The 23167-nt window shown below is 36.8% G+C and overlaps 5 protein-coding genes across 10 annotated transcripts; 2 read left to right on the top strand and 3 right to left on the bottom strand.

The window, feature by feature from the left end:
- On the top strand, positions 1158-1496 carry LOC105170841. The gene has a single exon (XM_011091764.1). The coding sequence runs from the start codon at positions 1158-1160 to the stop codon at positions 1494-1496; it is 339 nt and encodes a 112-aa protein (XP_011090066.1).
- LOC105170430 (laccase-17) lies at positions 4214-6807 on the bottom strand. Its single transcript, XM_011091190.2, has 6 exons — positions 6626-6807; positions 6377-6528; positions 6030-6274; positions 5797-5925; positions 4749-5711; positions 4214-4605 (listed from the first exon to the last, which is right to left on the bottom strand). The coding sequence occupies exons 1-6, from the start codon at positions 6740-6742 to the stop codon at positions 4475-4477; spliced, it is 1737 nt and encodes a 578-aa protein (XP_011089492.1). The 5' UTR covers positions 6743-6807; the 3' UTR covers positions 4214-4474.
- Positions 8300-9797, bottom strand: LOC105170429 (zinc transporter 2). Its single transcript, XM_011091189.2, has 2 exons — positions 9150-9797; positions 8300-8794 (listed from the first exon to the last, which is right to left on the bottom strand). The coding sequence occupies exons 1-2, from the start codon at positions 9733-9735 to the stop codon at positions 8403-8405; spliced, it is 978 nt and encodes a 325-aa protein (XP_011089491.1). The 5' UTR covers positions 9736-9797; the 3' UTR covers positions 8300-8402.
- Positions 9540-12764, bottom strand: LOC105170840 (probably inactive leucine-rich repeat receptor-like protein kinase At5g48380). 6 transcript variants are annotated; one of them, XM_020696847.1, is made up of 5 exons: positions 12250-12764; positions 12099-12153; positions 11779-12002; positions 9819-11700; positions 9540-9681 (listed from the first exon to the last, which is right to left on the bottom strand). In XM_020696847.1, the coding sequence occupies exons 1-4, from the start codon at positions 12634-12636 to the stop codon at positions 10804-10806; spliced, it is 1563 nt and encodes a 520-aa protein (XP_020552506.1). In that variant the 5' UTR covers positions 12637-12764; the 3' UTR covers positions 9540-9681; positions 9819-10803. The 6 variants fall into 6 exon arrangements, with proteins under 6 accessions (XP_020552506.1, XP_020552508.1, XP_020552505.1 ...); XM_020696849.1 differs by having other exon boundaries at positions 12099-12203; positions 12447-12764; XM_020696846.1 differs by having other exon boundaries at positions 12099-12763.
- On the top strand, positions 16817-18198 carry LOC105170428 (E3 ubiquitin-protein ligase RDUF2). The gene has a single exon (XM_011091188.2). It carries the CDS (start codon positions 16942-16944, stop codon positions 18007-18009), a length of 1068 nt encoding a protein of 355 aa, XP_011089490.1. The 5' UTR covers positions 16817-16941; the 3' UTR covers positions 18010-18198.

Below are 23167 nucleotides of genomic sequence, written 5' to 3'. Positions count from 1 at the left end.
AAAATCCAAATTCAAATATATCGATAGGAATTGAAGAAACCATGTTTAATTTTAATTTTCGTCACATATATGCACGGGTGTGCCAATTTCAATCCTGTGACAAGCTAATTTAGCAATTTACTTCACCAATTTATCAATTTTCACGGACTAATCACTTTTTTTTTTCTAGAATTTTCAAAATTCTCATTTTTTATTCTCTCATCTATCAAGCACATGAAAAAATCCGCACGAGTTTTGAAAATTCCAACGGAAAAAAAATCCCTAATCTACAAAATTATTAAATTGATGGATTCAATTGTCAAATCAACTTTTTACACGACAAAAAAAATCGAAGACTCGTACATACATGTACAGGATGAAAATGTTATATTTAGTATTTCCTCTCATAAAAGTTGAAAATTCAAACATGCTTGAGATGAGGCAAAGGAAAACTTGTGCTTTTTCTGTTTCCTTTTTGGAGGGGGTATATTATAACAACAGGTACATTTATAACTTGCATTTCAGAGAAAGTTTGATTTGAATTTGTGAAGGAAATAAGTTACGTTTGATTTGAACTTGTGAGGGAGAGGCCCATGAAGTCGTATTTGTAAACAGTATATAAATACTTACATATGTAAATATATATATATATATTGTATTTATCCTATGAATAAGTTCACGCCGGGCTTTAATTTTTGAATCCCACAAGATGTGTGTGTATTTATCTTACTGAATATTAGTAATTTATTTTAACGAGCTTTTATTACATTGGATACGAATTTATGGTAATGTGAATTTATGAATGGAATTTATATACTTATCAATTTATAAGAAAAAAATAAAAATAAATAGACATTGTAGGCAGCATCAAAATCGTTGTTGGGTCCTATAAAAAAACCAGATCCAGCATAGAATTTGCCTGCAAATTATAAAGTAAGGCGCAAGGTCTGACGATTTTACTCAATCATCCACATGTGATGCTGCAACAGCAACAGTCGTCAACACTGGCAATTTGCACCACTCTCCCTCAACCTACTATAAATTGTCCCACCATCACCACTCCATCTCTCATGCTTACACCTCCCTCTCTCTCTCTCTCTCTCTCTCTCTAACACGCACACAAATACACATACAAGAAAACAAGAAAAGAACACCCTTGTTGGTTGCTAGGTGGTGCAATGGAGCACTATATGGACGAGAAGTGGAAGATAACGTCCAAGGATGATAAGAACAGCCATTGGCATAATTCCTCGTCAGGCAAGTCCTCGTCACTGCCGAGGAGCGTTTCCCAGAGGGGCTCGACCACAAAGTCACTCAAGAATCCTTTCAACCTGTCGAGGAGCGCTTCACAGAAGAGCGCATCGACCAAGTCGTCTCTGTCGAGGAGTTCATCGCAGAGGTGCTCGGAGTTCACGCGCAAGTGCAGCAGCCTGGCCAAGGAACAGAAAGCCAAGTTCTACATTGTGAAGAGGTGCATCACGATGCTGGTCAGCTGGAAGAAGAACGGCGACTCTTGATGATCACAAGTATGTCTGTCTGTCTGTCGATTGCTGCTGCTGCTGCTTAATTTGTTAATTGTTGTTATTGATGCTGTATTCTGGATGGGTGAGCACGAGGTGGATTTGTAACTGTAAACAAGTTTTGGTGCCATCCCCAGAGAGATCGAGAGAGAAAACAGCGGAAGTAATTCAGATCCTGATGAGTGAGTGTAACTAGCTAGCTACATTATTTCTATATTATGAGATTAAAAATGTAAGATATAGTATAAAATTGAGTGCAGATAGAACAATCCAAATCCAAATCCAAATCCAAATCCAAACGGGCCCTCTATTTCTTTCTACATTGTGCGTATCGAATTCAAATGCATTTGCTTACAGCTGGACTCTTGTTGGTAATGATGTGTGTGTGCTGAGATAGAGTTCATGTACAGTAGCTGTATTACAGAAACAATGGGAATCTGTACAAGTACCAAAAAGATGTTTTCGGAAAATTGAAAAAATATACCCACTTCTAATGTCAGATCTTTCGAAAAATATTAATTACTTTGATGGCATTGTATATGTTTCCCCATGGACTCAAATCATGAAACATGAACCCATATTCATCAGGTTTTTTCCACATTCAATAAAATCTGTTTAAAACGTTAATTGTTGGGTTGATAAATTCACCATTGTTAGGGTTAATATCATCTTACGAATCCTTGTGCCATCAACACATTAGATAAATTTGACGTCACTCTCCTCTTTAGATGTATTGGTTCAAACTCAGGTTATCTTCAATCTCTACCCCATTGCATTTTTTTTGTTTTTTTAAAAGCATCTTACCACTGTGAAATGATAAATGGGCCAAAAATAAAAACTTGAACCAAAAAAGTTCGTTGTCTCCTTATTTATTTTGGCCTGATTAATTTTTGAGTAAATTACAGCTGCTTTTTTAAAATTTAATATAATTATAAATAATTTATTATTATTTTAGAAATTACAAATACCCCATTAATTTTAATGTTAATCTAATGACAAACCCATTATGTTAGCTTCCATTAGATTCCATATAATTTTTAATTAAGTGGAACTGACCAAAATACTCTTTTACATTACAAATAAAAAATTTATGAACTAATACTCCCCATGGAATAGTTATTTTACCCATCCTAATTTTTTGTATTGTTTAAAAAAATTTCAAGAAGAGTAAAATAGTAATGTTCATCTCACCATATAGAGGCTACATAATTATTTTCTATTTGAGAAGGGTATTTGTAATTTTTGAACACCAATTCCATCCTTAATTTTATTATAAGTACAAAATTATCCTTGTATATATATATAACTTAACTATTTGATCACAAATCAGAAAGGTAATTTAGTATTTATGCTTTATATTAGTAATTATGGACAAAATAGACATTGCACATAGTTAAAAAAACAACCACCACCAGCTATATATATTTTACCCTTTTTTTTTTCATTCAAGAGACTATTTTTTTTACTAATTAAAACTTTCATGGTTGCTTTTGACTCACTATTTTTCTAAGTGATTGTTAGAACGAATATTTAATAAACCTATCTAACAATCAAATCTTTTAGATGAGATAATCATTTGTTAGAGATAATTCAAATAAGAGATTCTGAATTTAAATTTTATTATCATTCAATTATAAAATAAACATTTCACATATTTAAATAAAATGATCGTTTAAAAAAAATAAAATTGATACCAATGTTACTTAGGCTGCATAAATTGGTTGACATTAAAGAAGTTAAAGAATCCAAGGACATGTGATGTAATCTACCGTTCAGTTTGTGTACGAGAAAGTAATCCTTTATAGAGGGCTCGGCCTCAGGTGTTTACCAATTTGGAGCATAAGTACCAAGCTGAACAAGTAGATGTATATTTTCCATTTCCTTGTAAATCAATCCAAGCATCATCAAAATCATTCAAGTGATCCAATTTCAATGCCGAATGACTTTTCGATCCTTCCGATTTCATGGTTCAAAGTTGCAATAATATTGGATGATTGTTGTGTATCGAGATATTATTAGATGATAGAAAATAAAAGCATTAAGATACTCACAAAATTTTAAAGAATTAGTTGGATGATGTAAAAGATATAACTGTCATGAATTTCTCTTTAACATTATAGGCTTAATTCCGAATTTTATCTGGTATACATAGGAGTTGCAGTTTTTGTCTCTTAAAAATTGATTTGATAAATTAATCGTTAGATTTATATGATGTCTTTTGATGAAAATTTTTGAACCCGTTGAATTTTTTCACGTGCAGCTTAAAATTTGGGATCTTGAAATTGTATGACAAAAAGAAGTCCGCAATCCACAAGAATTAATAATTTAATTGACTAAATTACCATATCAACTTTTTACGAGACCAAGAGTCTCACACCTCTTATATATTTCGACACATAATCGAATTTTATTAGGATTCAAAATACAAAGTGGGTCGGACTCGACTAGTCTGGCCCAAGACTAAATTGGCCTAATAAGAAAAGTGGACCAGTCAAGCCCATGCCCGATCGGATTGGGCTGGTCCGAGGTCACAATATTTAGGATCAGTTTATACCAATGGTCCTGGATCACTTGATCTTAGACTGGACCTATGGTTCAAGTTAATGAGCCAATCCACTAGGGCCATATAATTTTTATTCTAATACATGTCATTTTTATTGTATTACTTTAAGTTGATTATATAAACGAATGAAACTAATATCCAAGAAGAGATATAGCGGAAGGAAAATCTTCTCACGACATCTTTATTTCTCATTTCGTTGTAACAGATGTAAAGGCAAAAATCCAATACAATTCCGGTTTCAGTCTTTTTTCGTCTCCCCCACACTCACCACGTCCGAAAACAAGCCGAAAAGGCAAAAACAAGAAGGGGTAAAGAACCAAAAAAAAAAAAAGAAAGAAAGAAAGAACTTCTGTTTGTATAATTTATGCATGCAAAGAACTGGAGCGGCTAAAAGACCAGTAGGAAATCAGCATCAACATTTGGGAAGATCAGAAGGTGGAGGAGGCAGCTTTTGGTTAGGCAGCTTCCCATCCAACACTATCCATGCCATTTTCAAACCCCAGCTCAGGTGGACTTCAAAATGACAGTGCATGAACCAAACACCTGTTTATATATTCAAGATATATTGTATTATTCTCAATGCAGCAGTTCTTGATGGAGGAAACGGAAATTTAGGAGTAACATTTAACTTTAAGACTATTGCAGGAGAAGCATAGGAGTAGAATTTCTATATGAAAAGCACGAACCTGGATTATCAGCCCGGAAACGGATGGCAGCCCACCCTCCCGACGGCACGCCGATAGTGTTTCTTTCCACAGGATCGACGAGGTTGAAGTTTGGAGGGTCCTTTTGAGGATCAAAGTTCCCGAATCCTTGGCCGACGACAAAAAAGTTGTAGCCATGGAGATGGAGAGGGTGGCTCTCCGCCCCTAGGATGCTGGTGTCCTGCAACACCACTTCCACGGTGGAGTTGAATGGAAGCACAACCAGTTTTGTGCCGTTGGCAACACCGGTGTTGTTCGGTGGGGTGCCCGTGTAGTTAAATGGCATAAGAGGAAAGCTTGGGAAATCAGTGTTGTAAACGCCGTTGGAACGTCTGGAAAAGTAGGCCTGGAGAAGTGCTGTTGTGGGGTTTGTGAAGGAGATGTTGTTGACAGATGCAGCAAATTTTGTGCCGTTAGGCCCTTGACAGGTTTGGTTTTTCGGACAGGGGCTGCTGCCAAGACCTACGGTAAAGAAGAACTTCTTGTCCACGGTTTGTGGCACGTTTGCAGGAAATCGAGCGTTTGCTAGACTTCGAAATTTGCTGCTGAAGTTTGCGACAAAAGAAGTTGCATTAATCGGTGGAAGGGTTGGGATTTGGAGACTGTTAATTGGAGCGTCGAGGGCCTTTTGAGAAGGGAGTTTGTATTCAAGAATACCAGCAACAGTGGTATTATCAAAGGTGCCTTGGCCAGTGAAGTAAGGCCGGGCCGCCATCAAGAATGTGCTGTTTGTGGGATTAGGCTTTGTCCTGAGCAAGACATTGGTGGTTTGTCCAGGTGCAATGACGAGAATATCTGTCTCGAATGGCTTTATGTAAATGGCATCGGCTTCAACAACGGTGAGCGTGTGGTTGGAAATACTGAAAAAGAGCTCATCATTGAGCGCAGCATTGATTAACCGAAGAAGATAAGTCTTTCCAGGCTTCACCTTCAGCTTGAAGGTTTCTGCAACAACAGAACTACAATAAGTTGGATCCAAATAGTGGAGTACTAGTCTTTTCCATATTTCAAGAACTAGCATAAAAATTACCATTAGCAGAACAATTGTACAATGGACCAGGCAATCCATTGATGGTGTATGCATCGGAGACGTTTGGTCCGCCTCCCGTCTGAAGAGCCTGGCTGATAACTGCCTCTGTATCAGCATTCCACCACTCTCCTGTAATATTTCATCATGCATGTTAATGATCACATTAAGCTTGTTCCAGAGACTAAACCGAACTCTTCATTTCATTAGGAAACAGGAATTATTTGATACTTAACCGAAGATGACTGGGACTTCTTTGTGGGGTTTGGGGAAGGGGTACGAAGCATTTTTCTTTGGGAGGATCACAATCGGTCCATAAAGAGTGGCTCTCAACCAGGAGATATGAGCATGCCAAAACAGAGTTCCTCTCTGGCCTATAATGGTGAAGTTATACACATAGCTCTGCCCACTTTGAATTGGGCACTGAGTCACGTATGCTGGTCCGTCCGCCCACCCGCTCTGCAGCTGCCTAATACCATGCCTGATTCGGTAATGCCAACAAATTCTTTCATGTAAGCATCGATTAAGTATACATGCAAAGAGTTAGCAATAGAATTCCTGCATATATGCAACGAGTAATTACCAGTGGATGCTAACATTGTTGGACACATTGTTAACCACCTTGATCACAACACGATCACCCTCCCTAGCAACAATACGAGGACCAGGAAACTTTCCGTTCACCGTAATAATGCTTTTTGTCTTGCATAATCTGGTGACGTTATGCAGCTGTATCTGCAAAACACATCATGCAAACGCGATCACAACTCAGCGATGCATCATTTAAACTAGGAATGCATGGACAACTAGTTATAGGGAGCAAAATAGTTACATTGAACTTGTAGTGCCGCGTCGTGCCTGATTGCTGAGCTGTACCAGTGCCGAAAAACAAAAAGACAGCGAGAAACAAAACCAAAAATATGGCTGATGGAAGAGTAGATGAGCCCATCAGTTCTGAATGTGGGACAAAGCTGGTTTTACTTGTTTCTGTGAAGAGATAGCTGTGGAATGCAGTGAGGATTGGACATCCTTATATACCAGATCCTATGTTGTAAGATTATAGACAAAGAAACTGTGATACTATACCAACTGTCTGTCCAACTGTCAACCTTAACTTTAATTAGCCTATGCCATGTCGCCAACCAATTATAACAAGAAACTATCATTTGATTGGACCTTTTCTCTAGCACTAATCTCTAGTTCTTTCCTTTTACACACATTAGACATATGCAACTAAAATGCCATATTTTTACATTTCTTGCAGGATCAAACTCCATTCTCTTGGGCTGCTTCTGGGACTGTTTCGACTTTGATTAGACGATAATATTCTAGTTTGGGAGAAAGTTGATGATTGTGCAACCTAGTTAGAGGGTGTCTGATTGAACTTTATAAACTTTTAAAAACGTCTAATTCTCTAAAAACATCTTACAGCATAGCATATCAGGCTGGACACCCATGCTTTCAACCGTAAATCTTCCTGAATAAGGCGCTAACAGCAAAATCATCAATCTTTTTAATTTCAAAGCCAACCCCATAACCATGGTGTGATCATTTTAGTGTAGGAGCAGTGGCTTGAGATTGAGGGCATTGAAACTGACCTCTGATCTACCTTTCTTTTAAGGAAGACAAGAATGATAGTATTCTATATGGTTCCAGTTATACTGTGAATAAAGACTTTTACGATCTTGAGTAGAACACAAAATGGGAATTAAATTAGTATTTTAAGGTCGGAAGTTGATATTATGCATCGTCACATACTAAGTATCAGTCAATTTTTAATTAGGGTGAGTTTGCAGTTGCACCAACTATGGATCTTGTGGCAGACACTAAGCACTTGATATTTATCCATCACATTTGTTTGTTCTCATTTTTGCTTCTACAATTAGCTATGTGTAGAGTACTCAAAGCAATGGTAGACCATCCACTATAGTACATTATAATTAACATTACATAAAGCATGCATTTTTTCCTTCTATCTATAACTATATCTATACTACATTGTCATATACGTTGTATTATACTATTATAAAAGTTTTTCCACTTGCTGATGTGGCAAGTGTTTTTTAATCTGTAATTTTCTTTTTGCCATAAAAAACAAAAAAAATCATGTTCGACTGTCATGTCATCGAATTCGTCGAAAGCCCCAATTTAGGTGTTGACATGGCTGATGATGTGGAATTTTCCAGCCAAATTGAAAAAGACTAAAATTGTCATAATTTTTAAAGTTACAAGATCAAATTACAAATTTTTATTTAAATAGGACCAAAATTGTCAACCTCGAACTTATGGGACTAAAGACTAAAATTGCATTCTTCCCTTTATTACTGAAACTCCTTTCTAACAATATCATCTACATGAAGCACTAGAGACGAGTGAGTATTGAATCACCAAGCATGAAATAAGTCTTCTCAGTTAGTAAGAAACATCTTCATTTATACTTAAATAATTCAGTGCACAAGAACTTAATTTCTTCACAATCTACTTAAGAGAGTGGATAAAGGTCATATACAAATGTAGATTCCAGATCAAATAGGGAAGAAAATTGTATAATTTGTTTAACAGACTCAATTTTGGAATGGTTCCACAGCATTAGTTAAGCAGAAAAAGACTTAGTCCCATATCATAACAACTGCTATTACTCCCACACCAAAGAGCACAGCAAAGAATTTGAAAAATGGAGTGTCGAAGTGACATTTGTTCTGTGGTCTAAAGCCTTTAGCTATTAAATGATTGATAGCTACATAGACGAAAACTCCACAAGCGAGTCCCATTGAGATAGCGTAAGTCCAATCAGCCCGACGGCCTTGAGTCGTGGCATCAAGAGCAATGCCTATGCCTACTCCGACGGGGCTTGAAATAGCAAAGGCAAATGAGTAAGCCAAAGTTGCCAGAAATGGCCTCTTAGGTATCAACTTTAGAAGTGCAATACCCATTGCAACAGCTGCGAATATCTTGTGAAGCGAAATCGTCCACATATTTCTCCATGCATCGGCTTTTGTATCTGAAAAAATAAATGGACATCTCCCAAATGAGGGTTTAATTCCTTAAGTTAATTGATGTAATTAATCTATCAGCACATATATATATATATGAGAATTGAAAACTGCAGTAAAACAAGCATTCTTGCTATATGTCAATGCAACATAGTCCACTCACCTAGCTAATTCGGAACATATGCTCATTCTTGGATTATTTTGGGCATATGACAAGAATCTATTTCTTTTATGCTCTAGTTTGCAGTGCATCAACGATGCGACATCAAAATATAAACAATCACATTCAAGCTAGGGACGGATTACGTGTAAGTTTCTTGGTTGTCAATCAAATATCAACTTCTCTATGCATAAGAAGCTTACCTGCTACTCCAACAGCAATGCCCTCGAAAACTGAGTGGAAGCACAAAGCAAGTATGAGAAGCAAGGTGTCACCAACTGAAGTAGTCTTCGCAAGAAATGGGTTTGGGGCAGCCTCTTTGCCGGCGCCACTCTCCACTTCCACGTCCACTCTAGCCTCCTTGTCATGGCTTCCCAAAACATACGCAATCACACTGTCTGCCAACATAGTCAGAAGATAACCCGCCGATGCCAACATGAATGAAAAGGGATAACTTTTGGTGGTAAGGTCGCCGAACGTGGAGGTTGAATCACTCAAGAAATGCATGAGAGCTGTTCCCAAGAACACACCGCCGGCGAACTGAGTGCCCAACAGAAGAAAACTCTCATTCCATCTGTAGAAATATGGGGAAACTCCCCCGGCAAATGTGCTAAAAAACATGATCAACAGACACCAAATTTTCACCAAAATCAGCCCTTTCGAGCGTGGACTCCCGGTACTGGTAGCTGGTGTGTCGCCATCATCGTTGCCTCCATGGCTCCTGATCTCAGAAAACTGGAGGAGAAAAACAAGGAATGTGATCAAGAAAGTTGACTTGAGTGAAGCCATGAAAACTAGCTATAGATTGGAACTTGGTTCTGTGTTAGTTGATATGTACTAGAAATTTGAGATATATACAAGCTGATATGTACCAGAACTAGTTATATTTGCATCATATGTTTTTGCAGTACAGATTTGACTTTTACAAGATTGTACTACACAACCCGAACAATAAATTATGGCTGACTGGCCGATTAAGTATTAGCTGTTCATATGAAAGCTCTTTGGAAAAAATGTCAATAGAAATATAATAGGCAGTGTGGTGGCCATGGACACAACATCAAGAAAATTCGTTAAAGAAAGGAAAATGATATTAGAATATATGGTTTTTGGGTGATTTGGGGAATTCGACAAGGAGAAATGTAGTAATCACGATATGCTACATATATATACATATACAACCTGCTATGTAGTTCCCTTTGATGCATTAGTTAACTAATAATATCTGCACATTTTGACCATATCCCTAATAATCATTCCCTGGCAAATAAGCACGAATGATGATGGAGGCAATGACGTGATATGCGAGCAAATTCTTGTGAAAAAGAAATCCTGTTTGAGCAACTTCTGCACTAACATATTGCAAACGTTGATCTTGTCATTTTCCTTATCCATTTAATGCAGTTAGTAATGGAATTCCTCTCTCTCTCTCTCTCTCTCTCTCTCTCTCTCTGAACTCTCTCTCTCCCCTTTCGAAAGTCTGGAGAGATGGCAGAGTCATTTAGAGTTCAAGTTGCACCTGCCTAGACATATCGATGAAATAACTGACTGCGGGTGATCTGCTAGGCTTTCGGTTATTTATGCAAAACTCTTTTCTCAACATCAATGAAAAAGCAGAAACCAAAGAAGAAGGAAAGAAACATACTGTGGAAAATATACTGCTGAAACTAAGAAGTACACTGCAGAAAATTTATGGAGGAAGAATAACAGAGTTCAAAGTTTCCAAACCTCTAGTTTTTCCTAATTTACCAACTTTGCAAATATAATTTTCTGTTGGTGACACCAAGATTAACAATTAGGATCTCGGTCAGGCGGTCAGCAGCTCTTAACTCTTATTTTATCTTAGCAAATTCTATCTTATTCCATTGAGGTATCAGAGGCATCCATAGACCCACATCTGCTTATACCACTTAGCATTTGGTACACTTCCTGCATGTCTGGCCGGTTACCTTGATCATAGTCTAAACATTTGCCTGCAATCCTTAAGTAATGAGAGATCTGGTCATAAAATCCTTGTTCTACCATACACTGAACAGAAATTCCGAGAAGCTGTGGCTCACTTAACAAATGAGATATGTGTTCGGACATATGAACGTTAACATCTGAAGAGCTAAAAATCTCACTATATTTTATAGCCATGATCAACTCAAAAAGCACCATCCCAAAGCAGTGAACATCCCTCTTGTAAGAACCTAATCCTGGAAGTTCTCTACTCAGTGGTTCCCTACTCAAACAAGTGTCTTCCAGAATCATCGCCTTTCCAAAATCTGATATTCTGGGATTGAAATTTTCATCCAATAGGATACATTTCGAACTTATCCCACGATGAACAACTCTGTTCTGATGCAGCCATGCTAATCCCTTTGCTATTCCAACTGCAATCCTGACCCTCACAGGCCATTCCATAATCTTGGCTTCGCCTGGAGCCGAGAAAAAGCAATCGTGGAGACTCCCATTGGGCATGAATTTGTAAACTAGAAATCTTTCATTCAACTCATAGCAAAAGCCCACCAGGGGCACCAAATTCTTATGTCTCAATCTGCCGAGCGTGAGAATTTCTGTCTGGAATTCTTGCCCGATATGAGGCGCGGAGATGAGCCTCTTGATTGCCAGGCACCAACCATTTGAGAGCATTGCCTTGTATGTTGTTCCCACTTCATCAATTGCAATGACGTTGTTCTGGCTGAAGCCGTCAGTTGCTTTGCAGAGTTCAAGAACACTCATTCTAGTGGCAAATTTCTCCAGCATTGATATCTGTGGACATATTACACGTATATCAGTAAAAGAACGATACAGCCTGGAATCTCATAAATTAAATGAAAGTTATGTTACCATAGTACTCTCCGTTCTCTTGCTTGAAGGATTGGATTCAAGTCTTGGAGATTTCATCCCTTTTCTCCTTATGAATTTGATCACAAGCTTCTCGAAAGACGTAAACAATCCAATAACCAAAAACAGCGCAAAAAGGACTGGCCAGCCGACGACGAATCCACTCATAAATAGAGTTTTGTGAGAATCATGTGCTGTACAAGGGTCCAAAGGTTCACCACAAAGTCCTGCATTATTTGCATAGCTTTCAGGAGGAAACAAATACGGGAACTCGGGCAAAGGGCCGGACAAAAGATTATTAGCAACTGTGAAAGAAACCAGACGTTTGAGACCCCCTAGTACTGCAGGAATAACGCCTGTGAGAAGGTTGCTGTTGAGCTGCAAAACATTGAGGTATGAACAATCCGCGATCCCAGGAGGAATTTCACCTGAAAATGTGTTGTTGGAAAGATTTAAGTAAGTTAAGAAGCTGACCAATCTGCCTATATCTGAAGGGATGGGTCCATAAAGGTGATTATTCGAAAGGTCCAGGGTGGTTAAAGAAGAACAGTTGGCGATGCCGCGGGGAAATTCACCCCTAAGGCCCATGCCGCTGAGCGTGATGCTCATGATCTTGTTCCCGCCCCAGCACTCAATCCCCGGAAAATGGCATAAATACACATCGTGCTTGCCTGAAATGACATTGAATTCCCATGCCGACAGTTTGTCGAGGGGATCTTCCAGAGACTCCTTTATTGATCTCAAGCAATCAATTTCAGTTTGCTGACAGTAAACCATGGGAAAGATGGCCGTCACTGGCAGCAGCAACATGAGCAGCAGCCATGGCAAATCTTGGCTAATAGCACCAGAATGATGATCCATAAACAAGAGATATGAGAACAAAATTCTATGCTTGGAAAGGAGAAGCAGATGATATCTACTTCGAGAATGCAAAGTCAAGGAAGTGAGCCATTTTTTGTGGGTTAATTGACTTGACTACTTGACTTTGGAGTTCAACAATCAATAGCCGCCCCTTCCCACTTTAAACCATGATGCATTGTTGCCAATGAAATTTTTAGTTCGCACTTCGCACTTTGAAATTACAGTGTTTTTGTATTTTAAAATTATAAAAATTGTATTTTAAATTAGTAGTTAATATTGAGTTTTTGTTAATAAAAAGTTATAGGTTTAAATTTCATCAGAAGCGTGAATAATTATTTCTAAATTTATTATAATTTATTTCATTATTTTTAATTATATCGATATATTAATTAAATTAATTATTGTTCAATTTATTGAGATATTAATTTAATGATATAACTACAGATTTTTTTTTAAAAAAAAAGAAATGCATTTTTCTTTGGCAGCTTGCATCCTCTGCACATGGCAACTTTTGCCTCTGGAAAATTCTTCCAACCTGAAATTAAAGGACATTCTATAAGTTTCTATATTAATTATAAAAAATGTATATTTCGAATAAGATTTATTTTAATAAAAAATTTATAATAATTTCGAAGGAAAATGATTTTAATAGAGATGTTTTAATGAGATCAATGATAACGGTATTTTCATCTCAAATTTAGATTAATATTATCATCAAGAGTTTTTTAATCTTTTATATTTCGAAAGAGTTAAGAGATGAAAAGTGTATTTGTTCCTAAATTAAATGCAAATATTTTCCCAATATATCTCTAAAATATTTACAGATACTAATGTTCAATATTAGATATTGACACCTGTAAAGAAAACTATCAAATATTGATAATTATGTATTATTTCGTCTTCTATTTTATTTTTTTAGTACCATATTTCATCTTTATCTTGGTCTGAAAGTAGGTAAGAATTTTTCTTGAACATTTATAATATGGTCATAACATAACATCATATCCTTCTTTTCTCTTTTCTTTCATTGCATCATATTCTTGAATTCATGTCCAACTCATTAATATTATATTAATGATTTACTTAAAGACTTTTTTTCACGACAAATTGATATATATATATATATATATATTGTAGAGAGACCATTATTCAAATTCTAAAAATTTGACCCAAAATCGAATTGAATAAATTATTGAATAAAAGTAATTAGCTTTTCAAATTAAAGCTATGAATTAACAAACATTAAGATGAATTTTGTAAAATTCAACTTTTTTATTTTTTTTAAATCTTCTGTTGTGAATCCGGTTAGAAGAATCATTTATTTATTTTAAATCTCACCAATTCCCCTATTTTCATTCTTTTAATAAAAATTGGACCGAGATCTGAATCAATTTTTAAATTATTGTGAATAAATCAACTGATTGGTCCAATTTAAAAACACTGCCGATTACACAGACTTAACCCTCTTTAAATTCAGGCCCCGCCCATAAACCAGCTTGATTGAGACCCAGACCATGCCAGGATCAGACCCAATTACTTTTTATAAAATTAAGGTATCTTTTGAATAATTACTTAAATTTATAATTATTTTATAAATAATAAAATAAATCAAACAAAAAATTGTAACTAGAAAAATGTGTAGTAAACCTACATAACTTAAATAATAATTTGACTTATAAGCTTTATAATAATAAACTTAGAAAGCCAAAAAAGACTTAAAATAAATTTTGAAGAAACATAAACAAAAAGTATTAATAAATTCATATACTAAAAATTTAGGAATAAAACAATAAAGGTTTAAGTTTTAGAGTTTCAAAAAATTCAAAAACCTACTAATATAATTAACTTAGAAGAATAAAATACAAAACTATATGTCATGCATTATTAAAAATAATTGGCCCAATTGAATCCACTCAGTAGCTTGGATCAAGCGATCATGGACCATTGAGTTAGGTGGGTCCCATATATTAATATTTAAAATTTATCAAGACCAGCCTAATCCCAATCAAACTTAAGGTTAACTAACCTGTGATTAATCTAATTTATAAGCTAGCTCAATTCGATTCGCTGCGCATCCTAACTCTTGGCATTAAGAATCCAGTTGGGCGATTATTTTCCAGGAAATGAAATAAACGCGATTTGCCCCCAGCCGGCGTTTCAAACAACCGCGCGATTGACTGCACCTCATTACTTTGTTTAATGAAAATCAACTTCCAACTTGCAATTGTATGTATATATATATATATATATGTAGATTTAACATTCTGACCGCTCCACATTTAACGGCGTTATTTCTTTCTTCTCCTGCACGTTTTTAGTAAGAAATAATTTTCCAGACAAAGGAAAGAAATATATGTAGTCGGTTTCTCAAACTTATATGTAATATTATATTTTGCAGCATATAAATAACAAATATAAATACGTTGTTTTGATAGATATGGAATAGTATGAGACTATGAGTATATTGATTCCACTGCCAAAGGTGTCAAATTGATATGAGTTCCAACCAACATCTCTAATTATGTGATCACTGGTCAATTTCAAGATTTAAATTTATGTACTTATTGCATACTTTATTAGCAATATCTATGTTCCATTTCACATTATTTCATTTTTAAATCAAAAGTCCTTTTTTAAAATTTATAATCTACCTGACTTTTCTCATTATAATTAAATAGGTCAATATCCATATCTTTTATATTTGGATCATACTGATTTGATTATGGTCGTATTTGAATCTGAGTATGTGTAGATTGTGATGACCATCTGATAATTTTTAAATATATGGTTCACGTGAAATGGTATAAATTCAACAAATGTATAGATGTTAGTCATAACTATATACAAAGGTATTTTTTTCAACAATTTCACAAATAATAAGTCAGAACAACAAGTCAAGTAAAGACCCAAAAATCAAATACAACTTTTCAATCAGATGAATTATTGCAATCACAATGAGTCAATTGTCGGTTTCCTCCATCTTATGATCTTCGAGACAGATTCATTTTACCATCAAGATCTTGATTCTTGAATCTCGTACCTCTAGCGACTCCATCAATTGCTTGGAGCTAGGCGTAGATGGATTTGGCCTCTTCTCCAAGCTTGTCGAGATGGTTCACATGTTGTGGGAAGGAAACGCACCTTCCCAGCAACCCTCTGCTCTCTCTTGAAGTCTCAACTTGGACTATAATTTCTATTTTCATCCATGGGCACAATGGATATTTTGCTTTCGAAACATCATAAGATATTATGTTAGATTCCCAATCCCACCTTTAAAAGCAAGATACATTATTCAATCATTTCTTGATTTTGTTCTGAGCCAATACTAATCAATCCAACTTTCATAAAAAAAGAAAAAAAAAAAAAAAGTAAAAGCTTGAGAAGGATGGATTAGAGACACAGTCCAACTTTATTCAACCCAATATGCAAATATAATGACCTTGGAGAAGATTGCCCTCAACTTCAATTCAAAGCCACCACCTAATGTTCTAGAGCGAAGTTTTTACTTTGAACTTTACTATATGTTGGGTTCATTTATAAATACACTATGGCCTCGTTACTAAGCCGGGTTATCCATCCTAATTCCATTTAATGGCTCCTTTACTTTTAAAATCAATCTAAGACAATATATTCAAATTCGATTTTATAATGAATAAAAAGTTGATGGTAACCATCACTATGAAATAGTATTACGTATCTCCCAAAGCCCATAAGCTCATGTTTATTTTCCGCAGCTATGGTTTGTCCTCAAATTTTTTGTGGAAAATTACTGTTTTTTTTCTTGATATTTTATGGAAAAAAAATATAAAATAAAATGACTATTACATATTAATTCTATCGCACAAAGTAAATAAGACTCACTTTATTTATTTTATTTAAGAAAAATAAATTATTCACGCATCATGTGTATATTAAATAAAACGGAAAATACAACAAAACTTTAAAAAAAAAAAAGAAAAAACTTAGTTTGACTGATTTCCTCCAATTATAATTTATAAAAGAAAACATATATATAAAAGGCAACGCGTCGTTAACTGGGCAACATGGCCCCCAGCCGTTAACACTCCCATCAGAACGCGTCATAATTTATGACAATTTGTTTAGTATAATATAATATTCTCATATTTGGACATAACGTGTGAAATTTTCTGATTCATCGTTTTTTCTCTCTGTCTTCACAGCTCACACACTTCACAATCACAATTCACATACGTATAAAAATATATAAACATACCCACACCCATTTCTATTTGCCCACCCTCAAACCCCGATCAATTGTTCCTCCCCTTACCATTTTCTTCTTCCATGGATCTCATTCAGTCAACTCCCATGCCTTCACCTCTTTCCCCGCCTTCCTATTGGTGTTACCAGTGCACCAGAATCGTCACCGTCGCCCCCGCCCACGACGCCATCCTCTGTCCACACTGCCACGGCGGGTTCATACAGGTCGTCGACCCCACAGATTTCTCCCCGGAGCCACCCCGGCGTTTTGTCTCGCCGCCTAGTGGTAATGGTTCTTCGTTCAACCCTCTTATAGTCCTCCGCAGCCCGCCGGAGTCGGAGCCCCAACCTGCCGCCGGCGCCGGCCAGAGGAGCTACGAGCTGTACTACGATGACGGATCCGGGTTGGGACTCCGTCCGCTGCCTTCTACCATGTCGGAAGCCTTACTGGGGTCTGGATTTGAACTGATGCTCGACCGCCTCTCACAGATCGGGTTCAGCCTCTGGGCCCGGCCCGAAAATCCGCCGGCCAGCAAACAAGCCGTCGCCTCGTTACCGACAGTGGAAATCCTGCCCAGCCACGTGGACTCGGACGCGCACTGCGCCGTGTGCACGGACGCCTTTACCCTGGGATCCGAAGCTCGCGAAATGCCCTGCAAGCACATATATCATTCCGATTGCATTTTCCCGTGGCTGAATCTCCACAACTCGTGCCCGGTCTGTCGGCACGAGCTGCCGAGCGATGAACCAGATGGAACTCCGGGTCGCCCCGAGGCGGTGGGGCTAACGATATGGAGGTTGCCCGGCGGTGGTTTTGCAGTTGGGAGGTTTGTTGGTGGAGGGGATGGTGAGATGCCGGCGGTTTACTCGGAATTGGATGGAAGTTTGAGTTTAAACGGCGGCGTATCAAGGGGAATTGAGTGGGGGCCTTGGATCAGGCGGCGGAGAGGTGGTGGCGTACGTAGGTTTTTCGGTAACTTGAGTTCTATATTCAGAAGGGTTCGTTCGGGCTCTTCCTATGGGGCTCCTCCAGTCACAAGGAGCGGGAGTCTTTCGGGTACGGGTACGGGTACGGGTACGGGTGGTTCGGTTTTCCGTAGGTACGTGTTGAGGAGAAATAGGAGCAGGGATTCGGTTCCCATGGAGCAGTAAAAGTTGGTGAATTAGTTCAAATTTCAAAGGGATTGAATTCAGTTTTGTTAGTCAGCATTGTAAAAAGTAAGGCACTGCACTAGAGCTTGATGTTCATTCCACTCCCTCTGTAAATGAAGTCACAATTACATTCTTGAAATTTGTAATCCAACTTTGTCATTTCTATTTAATTACCAATTGGTATTCGGACACGGCTCTTCATTTCCTAAAATCGAATCCAATTTTTGTCTATGTTAAAATGGTATCCTAAATATCAAACCCAATTGATTTAGTTCCGATAGTTGTCAATTTTTTTGTGATTTGGTTCGAAATTCTTTCAAATTGAATATTGAGCTTTCAGAAAAATGAAAAACGCACACCGAATTATCTATTCATTTCAAATATGTTCTGCATTTTTAATTTTATTTTGATTGCCATTAATTTATCGTGGAACTGTGAAGACGTTTACTTCTAATTTGATTTTTCATATCTTTATAGGATACCTTTTTTTACTTGGTCTTGCATGACCGAAAGAAATATGGATCCCACTATGTCAATGATGTGATTCGATGGTGACTATGAAGGGATGTAATTTGTTGAAGTAGGACACCTAAATGAGTTTTGAGAATTAATAACACATTGAATATCAATTTCTTTCTTCACAAAGTATTGGCCCTTCTAATTAAGTTAAAATCATAAAACTTTATTTACACTTGTATTTTTAAATCTTTTTTCTTAAATAAGATCATATATTCTACCAATGTAGTGATTTGTCGGTGAATATTTTACTTTTTTATTTGAATATTACGAGTTCGACTCTTACTTAAAATGTAAAGCTCGTCGTTGTATATGAATCTAGTATGAGATGACCCTGATCAGATAGAGTCCATCTTTGCATTACTAGTAGCTTACTATAATGTGATGGTGATCGGCCATAAATTAATTTAGTAAAGCTTGGATTTGTCTTATTGGTGTATTAACGAGTTTTCAATGATCAAGTTGGCTATATCTTAACGAATTTTGGCAAATAAAATATTTTGTGTTGATTACACTTTTGATGTTGTATTATTCGTGAAACTCAATGGTAAACTGATGCGTGATGATTTTACTTAGGGTTGTCTTTTCTTTTTTTGTATTTTTTCTAGCTTAAGTATTTAAAGGCTTTTCTTCAAATACCCCTTGTAACAAATCTCGGAAAAAAAAAAATATTCCTTAAAATTTGTTATTGACTGCTTTTACGAGCTCATCATAAAGAATCTTATCTCATAAGGGCATCCTTGTAACTTACACGGAAGAGCTCTTAACTTGAAGAAAATCTTGCCTCTTAAAGATATCTTTATAGTAATTTTCTTGCCAACGTTTGTCCTCTCTTGGGAGTTCCTAAAGACATTACCCTCTTAAGAGATTTTTATAGACATCGTCCTCTCTTTCGGAGCTCGTATATTTCTTAGGTCATTTAGCCATGCTCTGTGCATGTCTCAAACAACTCACTTTTTTTCACTCTAAGAATATGTTGTATTTTAATCCCCACATCGATCTTTTAGTTGGAATAATCATAACAGGTTCATCTCAATCCAAATTTCGAAAAGAAATTCAAGAATATTTACTCCAATTCCAAAAAAATAAAACAGTGGATGATTCAACCACAACCACACACGTATACATACCAAACTGATGTAAAAATTACAAGATTGTAAATAAGAATATCTATAGAGAATGTAACCTAAAAAGCAGGAAGTAGTGTTTTTGAGAACTCTCTAGAAATGCTTAGTCTTGACCTAATTTTTTTTCCTCCATATACAAAAAAGGAAAAGGAGAAAACCCCAACCTAATAATTGACTACTATATACATATATACACTCCAATGCATAAAGTTTCCTTTCTTGTTCTTCTTTTTGTTTGAGTTGTGAGTCAGTGAGGACTTGGATTGCTTTAAAATATTCACGACTTCTTCCCTGCATATATGTAAAAGCACTTTTTAGCCTTTCTGCTTTTCTTCTTCTTTAACATTGAGTTGCTTTTTGCCACAAAAGGTGTAGCCAAAGCAAATGTTTTGGAAGTAATATATAGTGCTCCTCCTCCATCAATTTCCCATTCACATAATAAACTTCAATATTTTACTTATCATTCCGTGCCACAAATGTTCATTTTTTCAGACCGTTGGTTCTAATTTGACAAACTAGGATGATAATGGGAAGTCTTGAAAGCTATTGTCCGAAGACTGTATATGCATATATAGATGGCATATAAGTTGGTTTTAGTCAATTTTGCTAAGATATTAGTTGCTTGCAGTATCGAAAGAACTGAATGTGTTGGACACTGGGTCAAGTTTATGGATATACGATGCAATCAATGTTTAAGTTTGTAGTCTTTCAAAACTTCATGTTGGGATAAAGAGTTTATTTTTCGATAAATTCTGTTTAATATAGAGTTTTTAGTCTTTTATATTTATGTTGCATTTTACGAGGCCTTTTATGATGGATTTTAAAGAAATTTATCACAATTCAAAATTTGAGACCGACCACAGCTTAAGATAATCCTTGGGCATGAGTTAAGTTTGCGGTGATTCATTAATTCCCGACATTTGCTCCAACCCTCTTTTTTTTTTACTTTTTATCAACAAAATGTTTTGTTTTCTTCCAATCTTCATTTCATTCATAGAAAACACCTAAAATTCCATGATACCTACTAAGGACAAGATTATATTCTTCAAAAATTGAGAAAATCAATAGGAACACACCACATAAAAGTAATGTTTTTAGGACTTCTCTTACTCGACTGTGCTTTAGTGAGCCACCTTAAATAGTTGATACGCAATTTGGATTGAAAAACTAGGACCAACTCAAGACGTTGGAGTCAACCTCGTCTTGTTGGTATATCATTATCACTTCTTGTTCTCAACTAGTATCATGATCAATTACTTCCAAAAAATTAGACTAAGATTTTATTTCTTGTAATCTAGTAAAGTTCAGTAGCATAAACCGACAAGGCTTCTGAAATGTATCGAGGGAGTACACCTTCCGAATTCATCATAGCATTCGTAGCTATAGTATGAATAATCCAATTCCCTGATCTACGTAGGAACGAGAGCCTGCATTATCGCCTGATTGTTAAAGAAGACGGAAATCCCTGAGGATTGGGCCAACAGGTGAGAGGTCATAATCTCGTCTGTTGATGCTACGGATGATGTTCCAGCAATCAGCTTCAATATCCAGTGCAAACCCGGCAAACCTCTGACCCATTTCTGCTGCAGCTCTAGCCACCAACGCCTCAGCTTGCTCTGCCTAGTGCACATTGCGAATGCATCTCCCAATGCATTTCGTACAATAATACCAGTCCTCTCGTCTCCCCATCGAACAAGTAGAAGAATACAGGGATTATGAGGCACTTTTGAATAAAAGAAAGTTGGCAACGTTCATGGGTGACTGCCTAGCACTTCCCATCACCTTCTTGTCTCGGTTATAGTCCACAAAGCCCAAGCAAAAATACTACACAGCTGAAATTGGTCTGTATTACAAACTATGTATCTAGCTTCTCCCTTAAGCCCCCAAGCCATTTCTCCGCTGCATTTCACCATTCCGACACAAACCTCCAAGAAACATAAATAAGTGCCCAAGCCTGTATAGACAAGGCACATTCGAGTCTTATGTGATGGTCATCCTCATCTTTAAAATTGCATAGCAGACAGCTTCTGCTAATAGCCAGTTCCCCTTTATTAGGTTCTTCGTGGTTATGCCAAAGAAATTGTCAGGAATCTATCCTGGGCTGAGCCTGATTGTCCTGAAGCAGCACTGCGAACTGCCAATTTTTGGAGAAGTGCCAGATGAGCTTAACCTCACAGTGATGTTGTGCTATAAGTGGAAGAGCTCGCTGATTTTAGCATCATTACCAAGCAAATTTGGTCTAAAGAAGGAATGTCAATCATATAAGCAGGGCAGCCATTTATCCTCCCAAATTTGAATTACTTTGTTATCTCCCACATGCCATCTACAGCCTGCTTCTAGGAGGGACTTCGCAGACATGAAAACGTCAGATTGGATCTAATTTTTGCCCCGAATAAATCCGAATTTAGCAAGTATTCGGCCTTTAGCACATGACTCGACAAGCTATCCGGTCTAATCAGCAAGCGCCAGCCCTGTTTTACCTGAACTGCTAAGATGAAATGCTTCAAATTCCTGAGTGGGACTGCTCCACCAAAATTCTGCTACGACTGTCTTTAATGAGCGTATCCGGCAGGTGGAAGCAACTCATTGGTATGAAGGGATAGCCTGGAGAACCGACTTAGTAAGCATCTCCTTACCTGCCTGCGAGACAAGCTTTTCTTTCCATCCCAATACCTTATTCCAAATTCTCTTTCGAATTCCACCAAGAATCTCCGTCTCTGTGCGCCCCACTATTGCCGACAAGCCCACATACTTATCAAACTTATCCAAAATCCTAACATTCAGTATTTGAGGTAGCCGATCCTCCCACTCAATGGAGTATTTGTATTGAATACAATCTCAGGCTTATGTAGGTTAATCATTCGTCTCGACACCATCTCGATACTCCCTAAAATCTCCTTCATGGATTGCGTTGCTTTGGTTCTGGCCTAGCCAAAGATTAGGGAATCATTATGCAAAAAACAAATGAGACATCCTCTATGCATTCCTAGCCGCCACCACCCTCTCGCCTCGGCTTTCAGCCAATTGGATTAACATGCTAAACATTTTTGCACATATGATGAAAAGATACGGCGAAATTAGGTCTCCTTGACAAAGACCACGCTGAGACTGCTGGAATTCAAACTGTTCACCTTTAGGAATGAATGAAAATGTTATAGTAGAAACACAAAGCACTATGGGTGATATAATTTTCTCTAGAAAGCTCAACAGCCTAAAGTACATCAAGAAATTACGATCCAGTCATAACGCATGCCTCACTCGTATAAAGTTTCAAGGTAATCGATCCCTTTTATTTTTCAAGAAATGTTAACCTTCCAAGTGACCAAAACATTACCAGTTATGAAATGCCCGCTGACAAAAGCGACTAGGAACGCGAAATAAATTAACATAAGCACTCTTTAAGTCTATAAGCTATTTTGTATATAACGTTGCACAAATTAATCGGTCTAAAGTGCAAAACCAACTCAAGAGATTTAATTATCGGAATTAACACAATATGAGTAAAATTTAAATCA

Source organism: Sesamum indicum, linkage group LG9 (assembly GCF_000512975.1).
Source record: "Sesamum indicum cultivar Zhongzhi No. 13 linkage group LG9, S_indicum_v1.0, whole genome shotgun sequence".
In the NCBI taxonomy this organism is placed as follows: domain Eukaryota; kingdom Viridiplantae; phylum Streptophyta; class Magnoliopsida; order Lamiales; family Pedaliaceae; genus Sesamum; species Sesamum indicum.
This window is presented reverse-complemented; position numbering and strand designations above follow the sequence as displayed.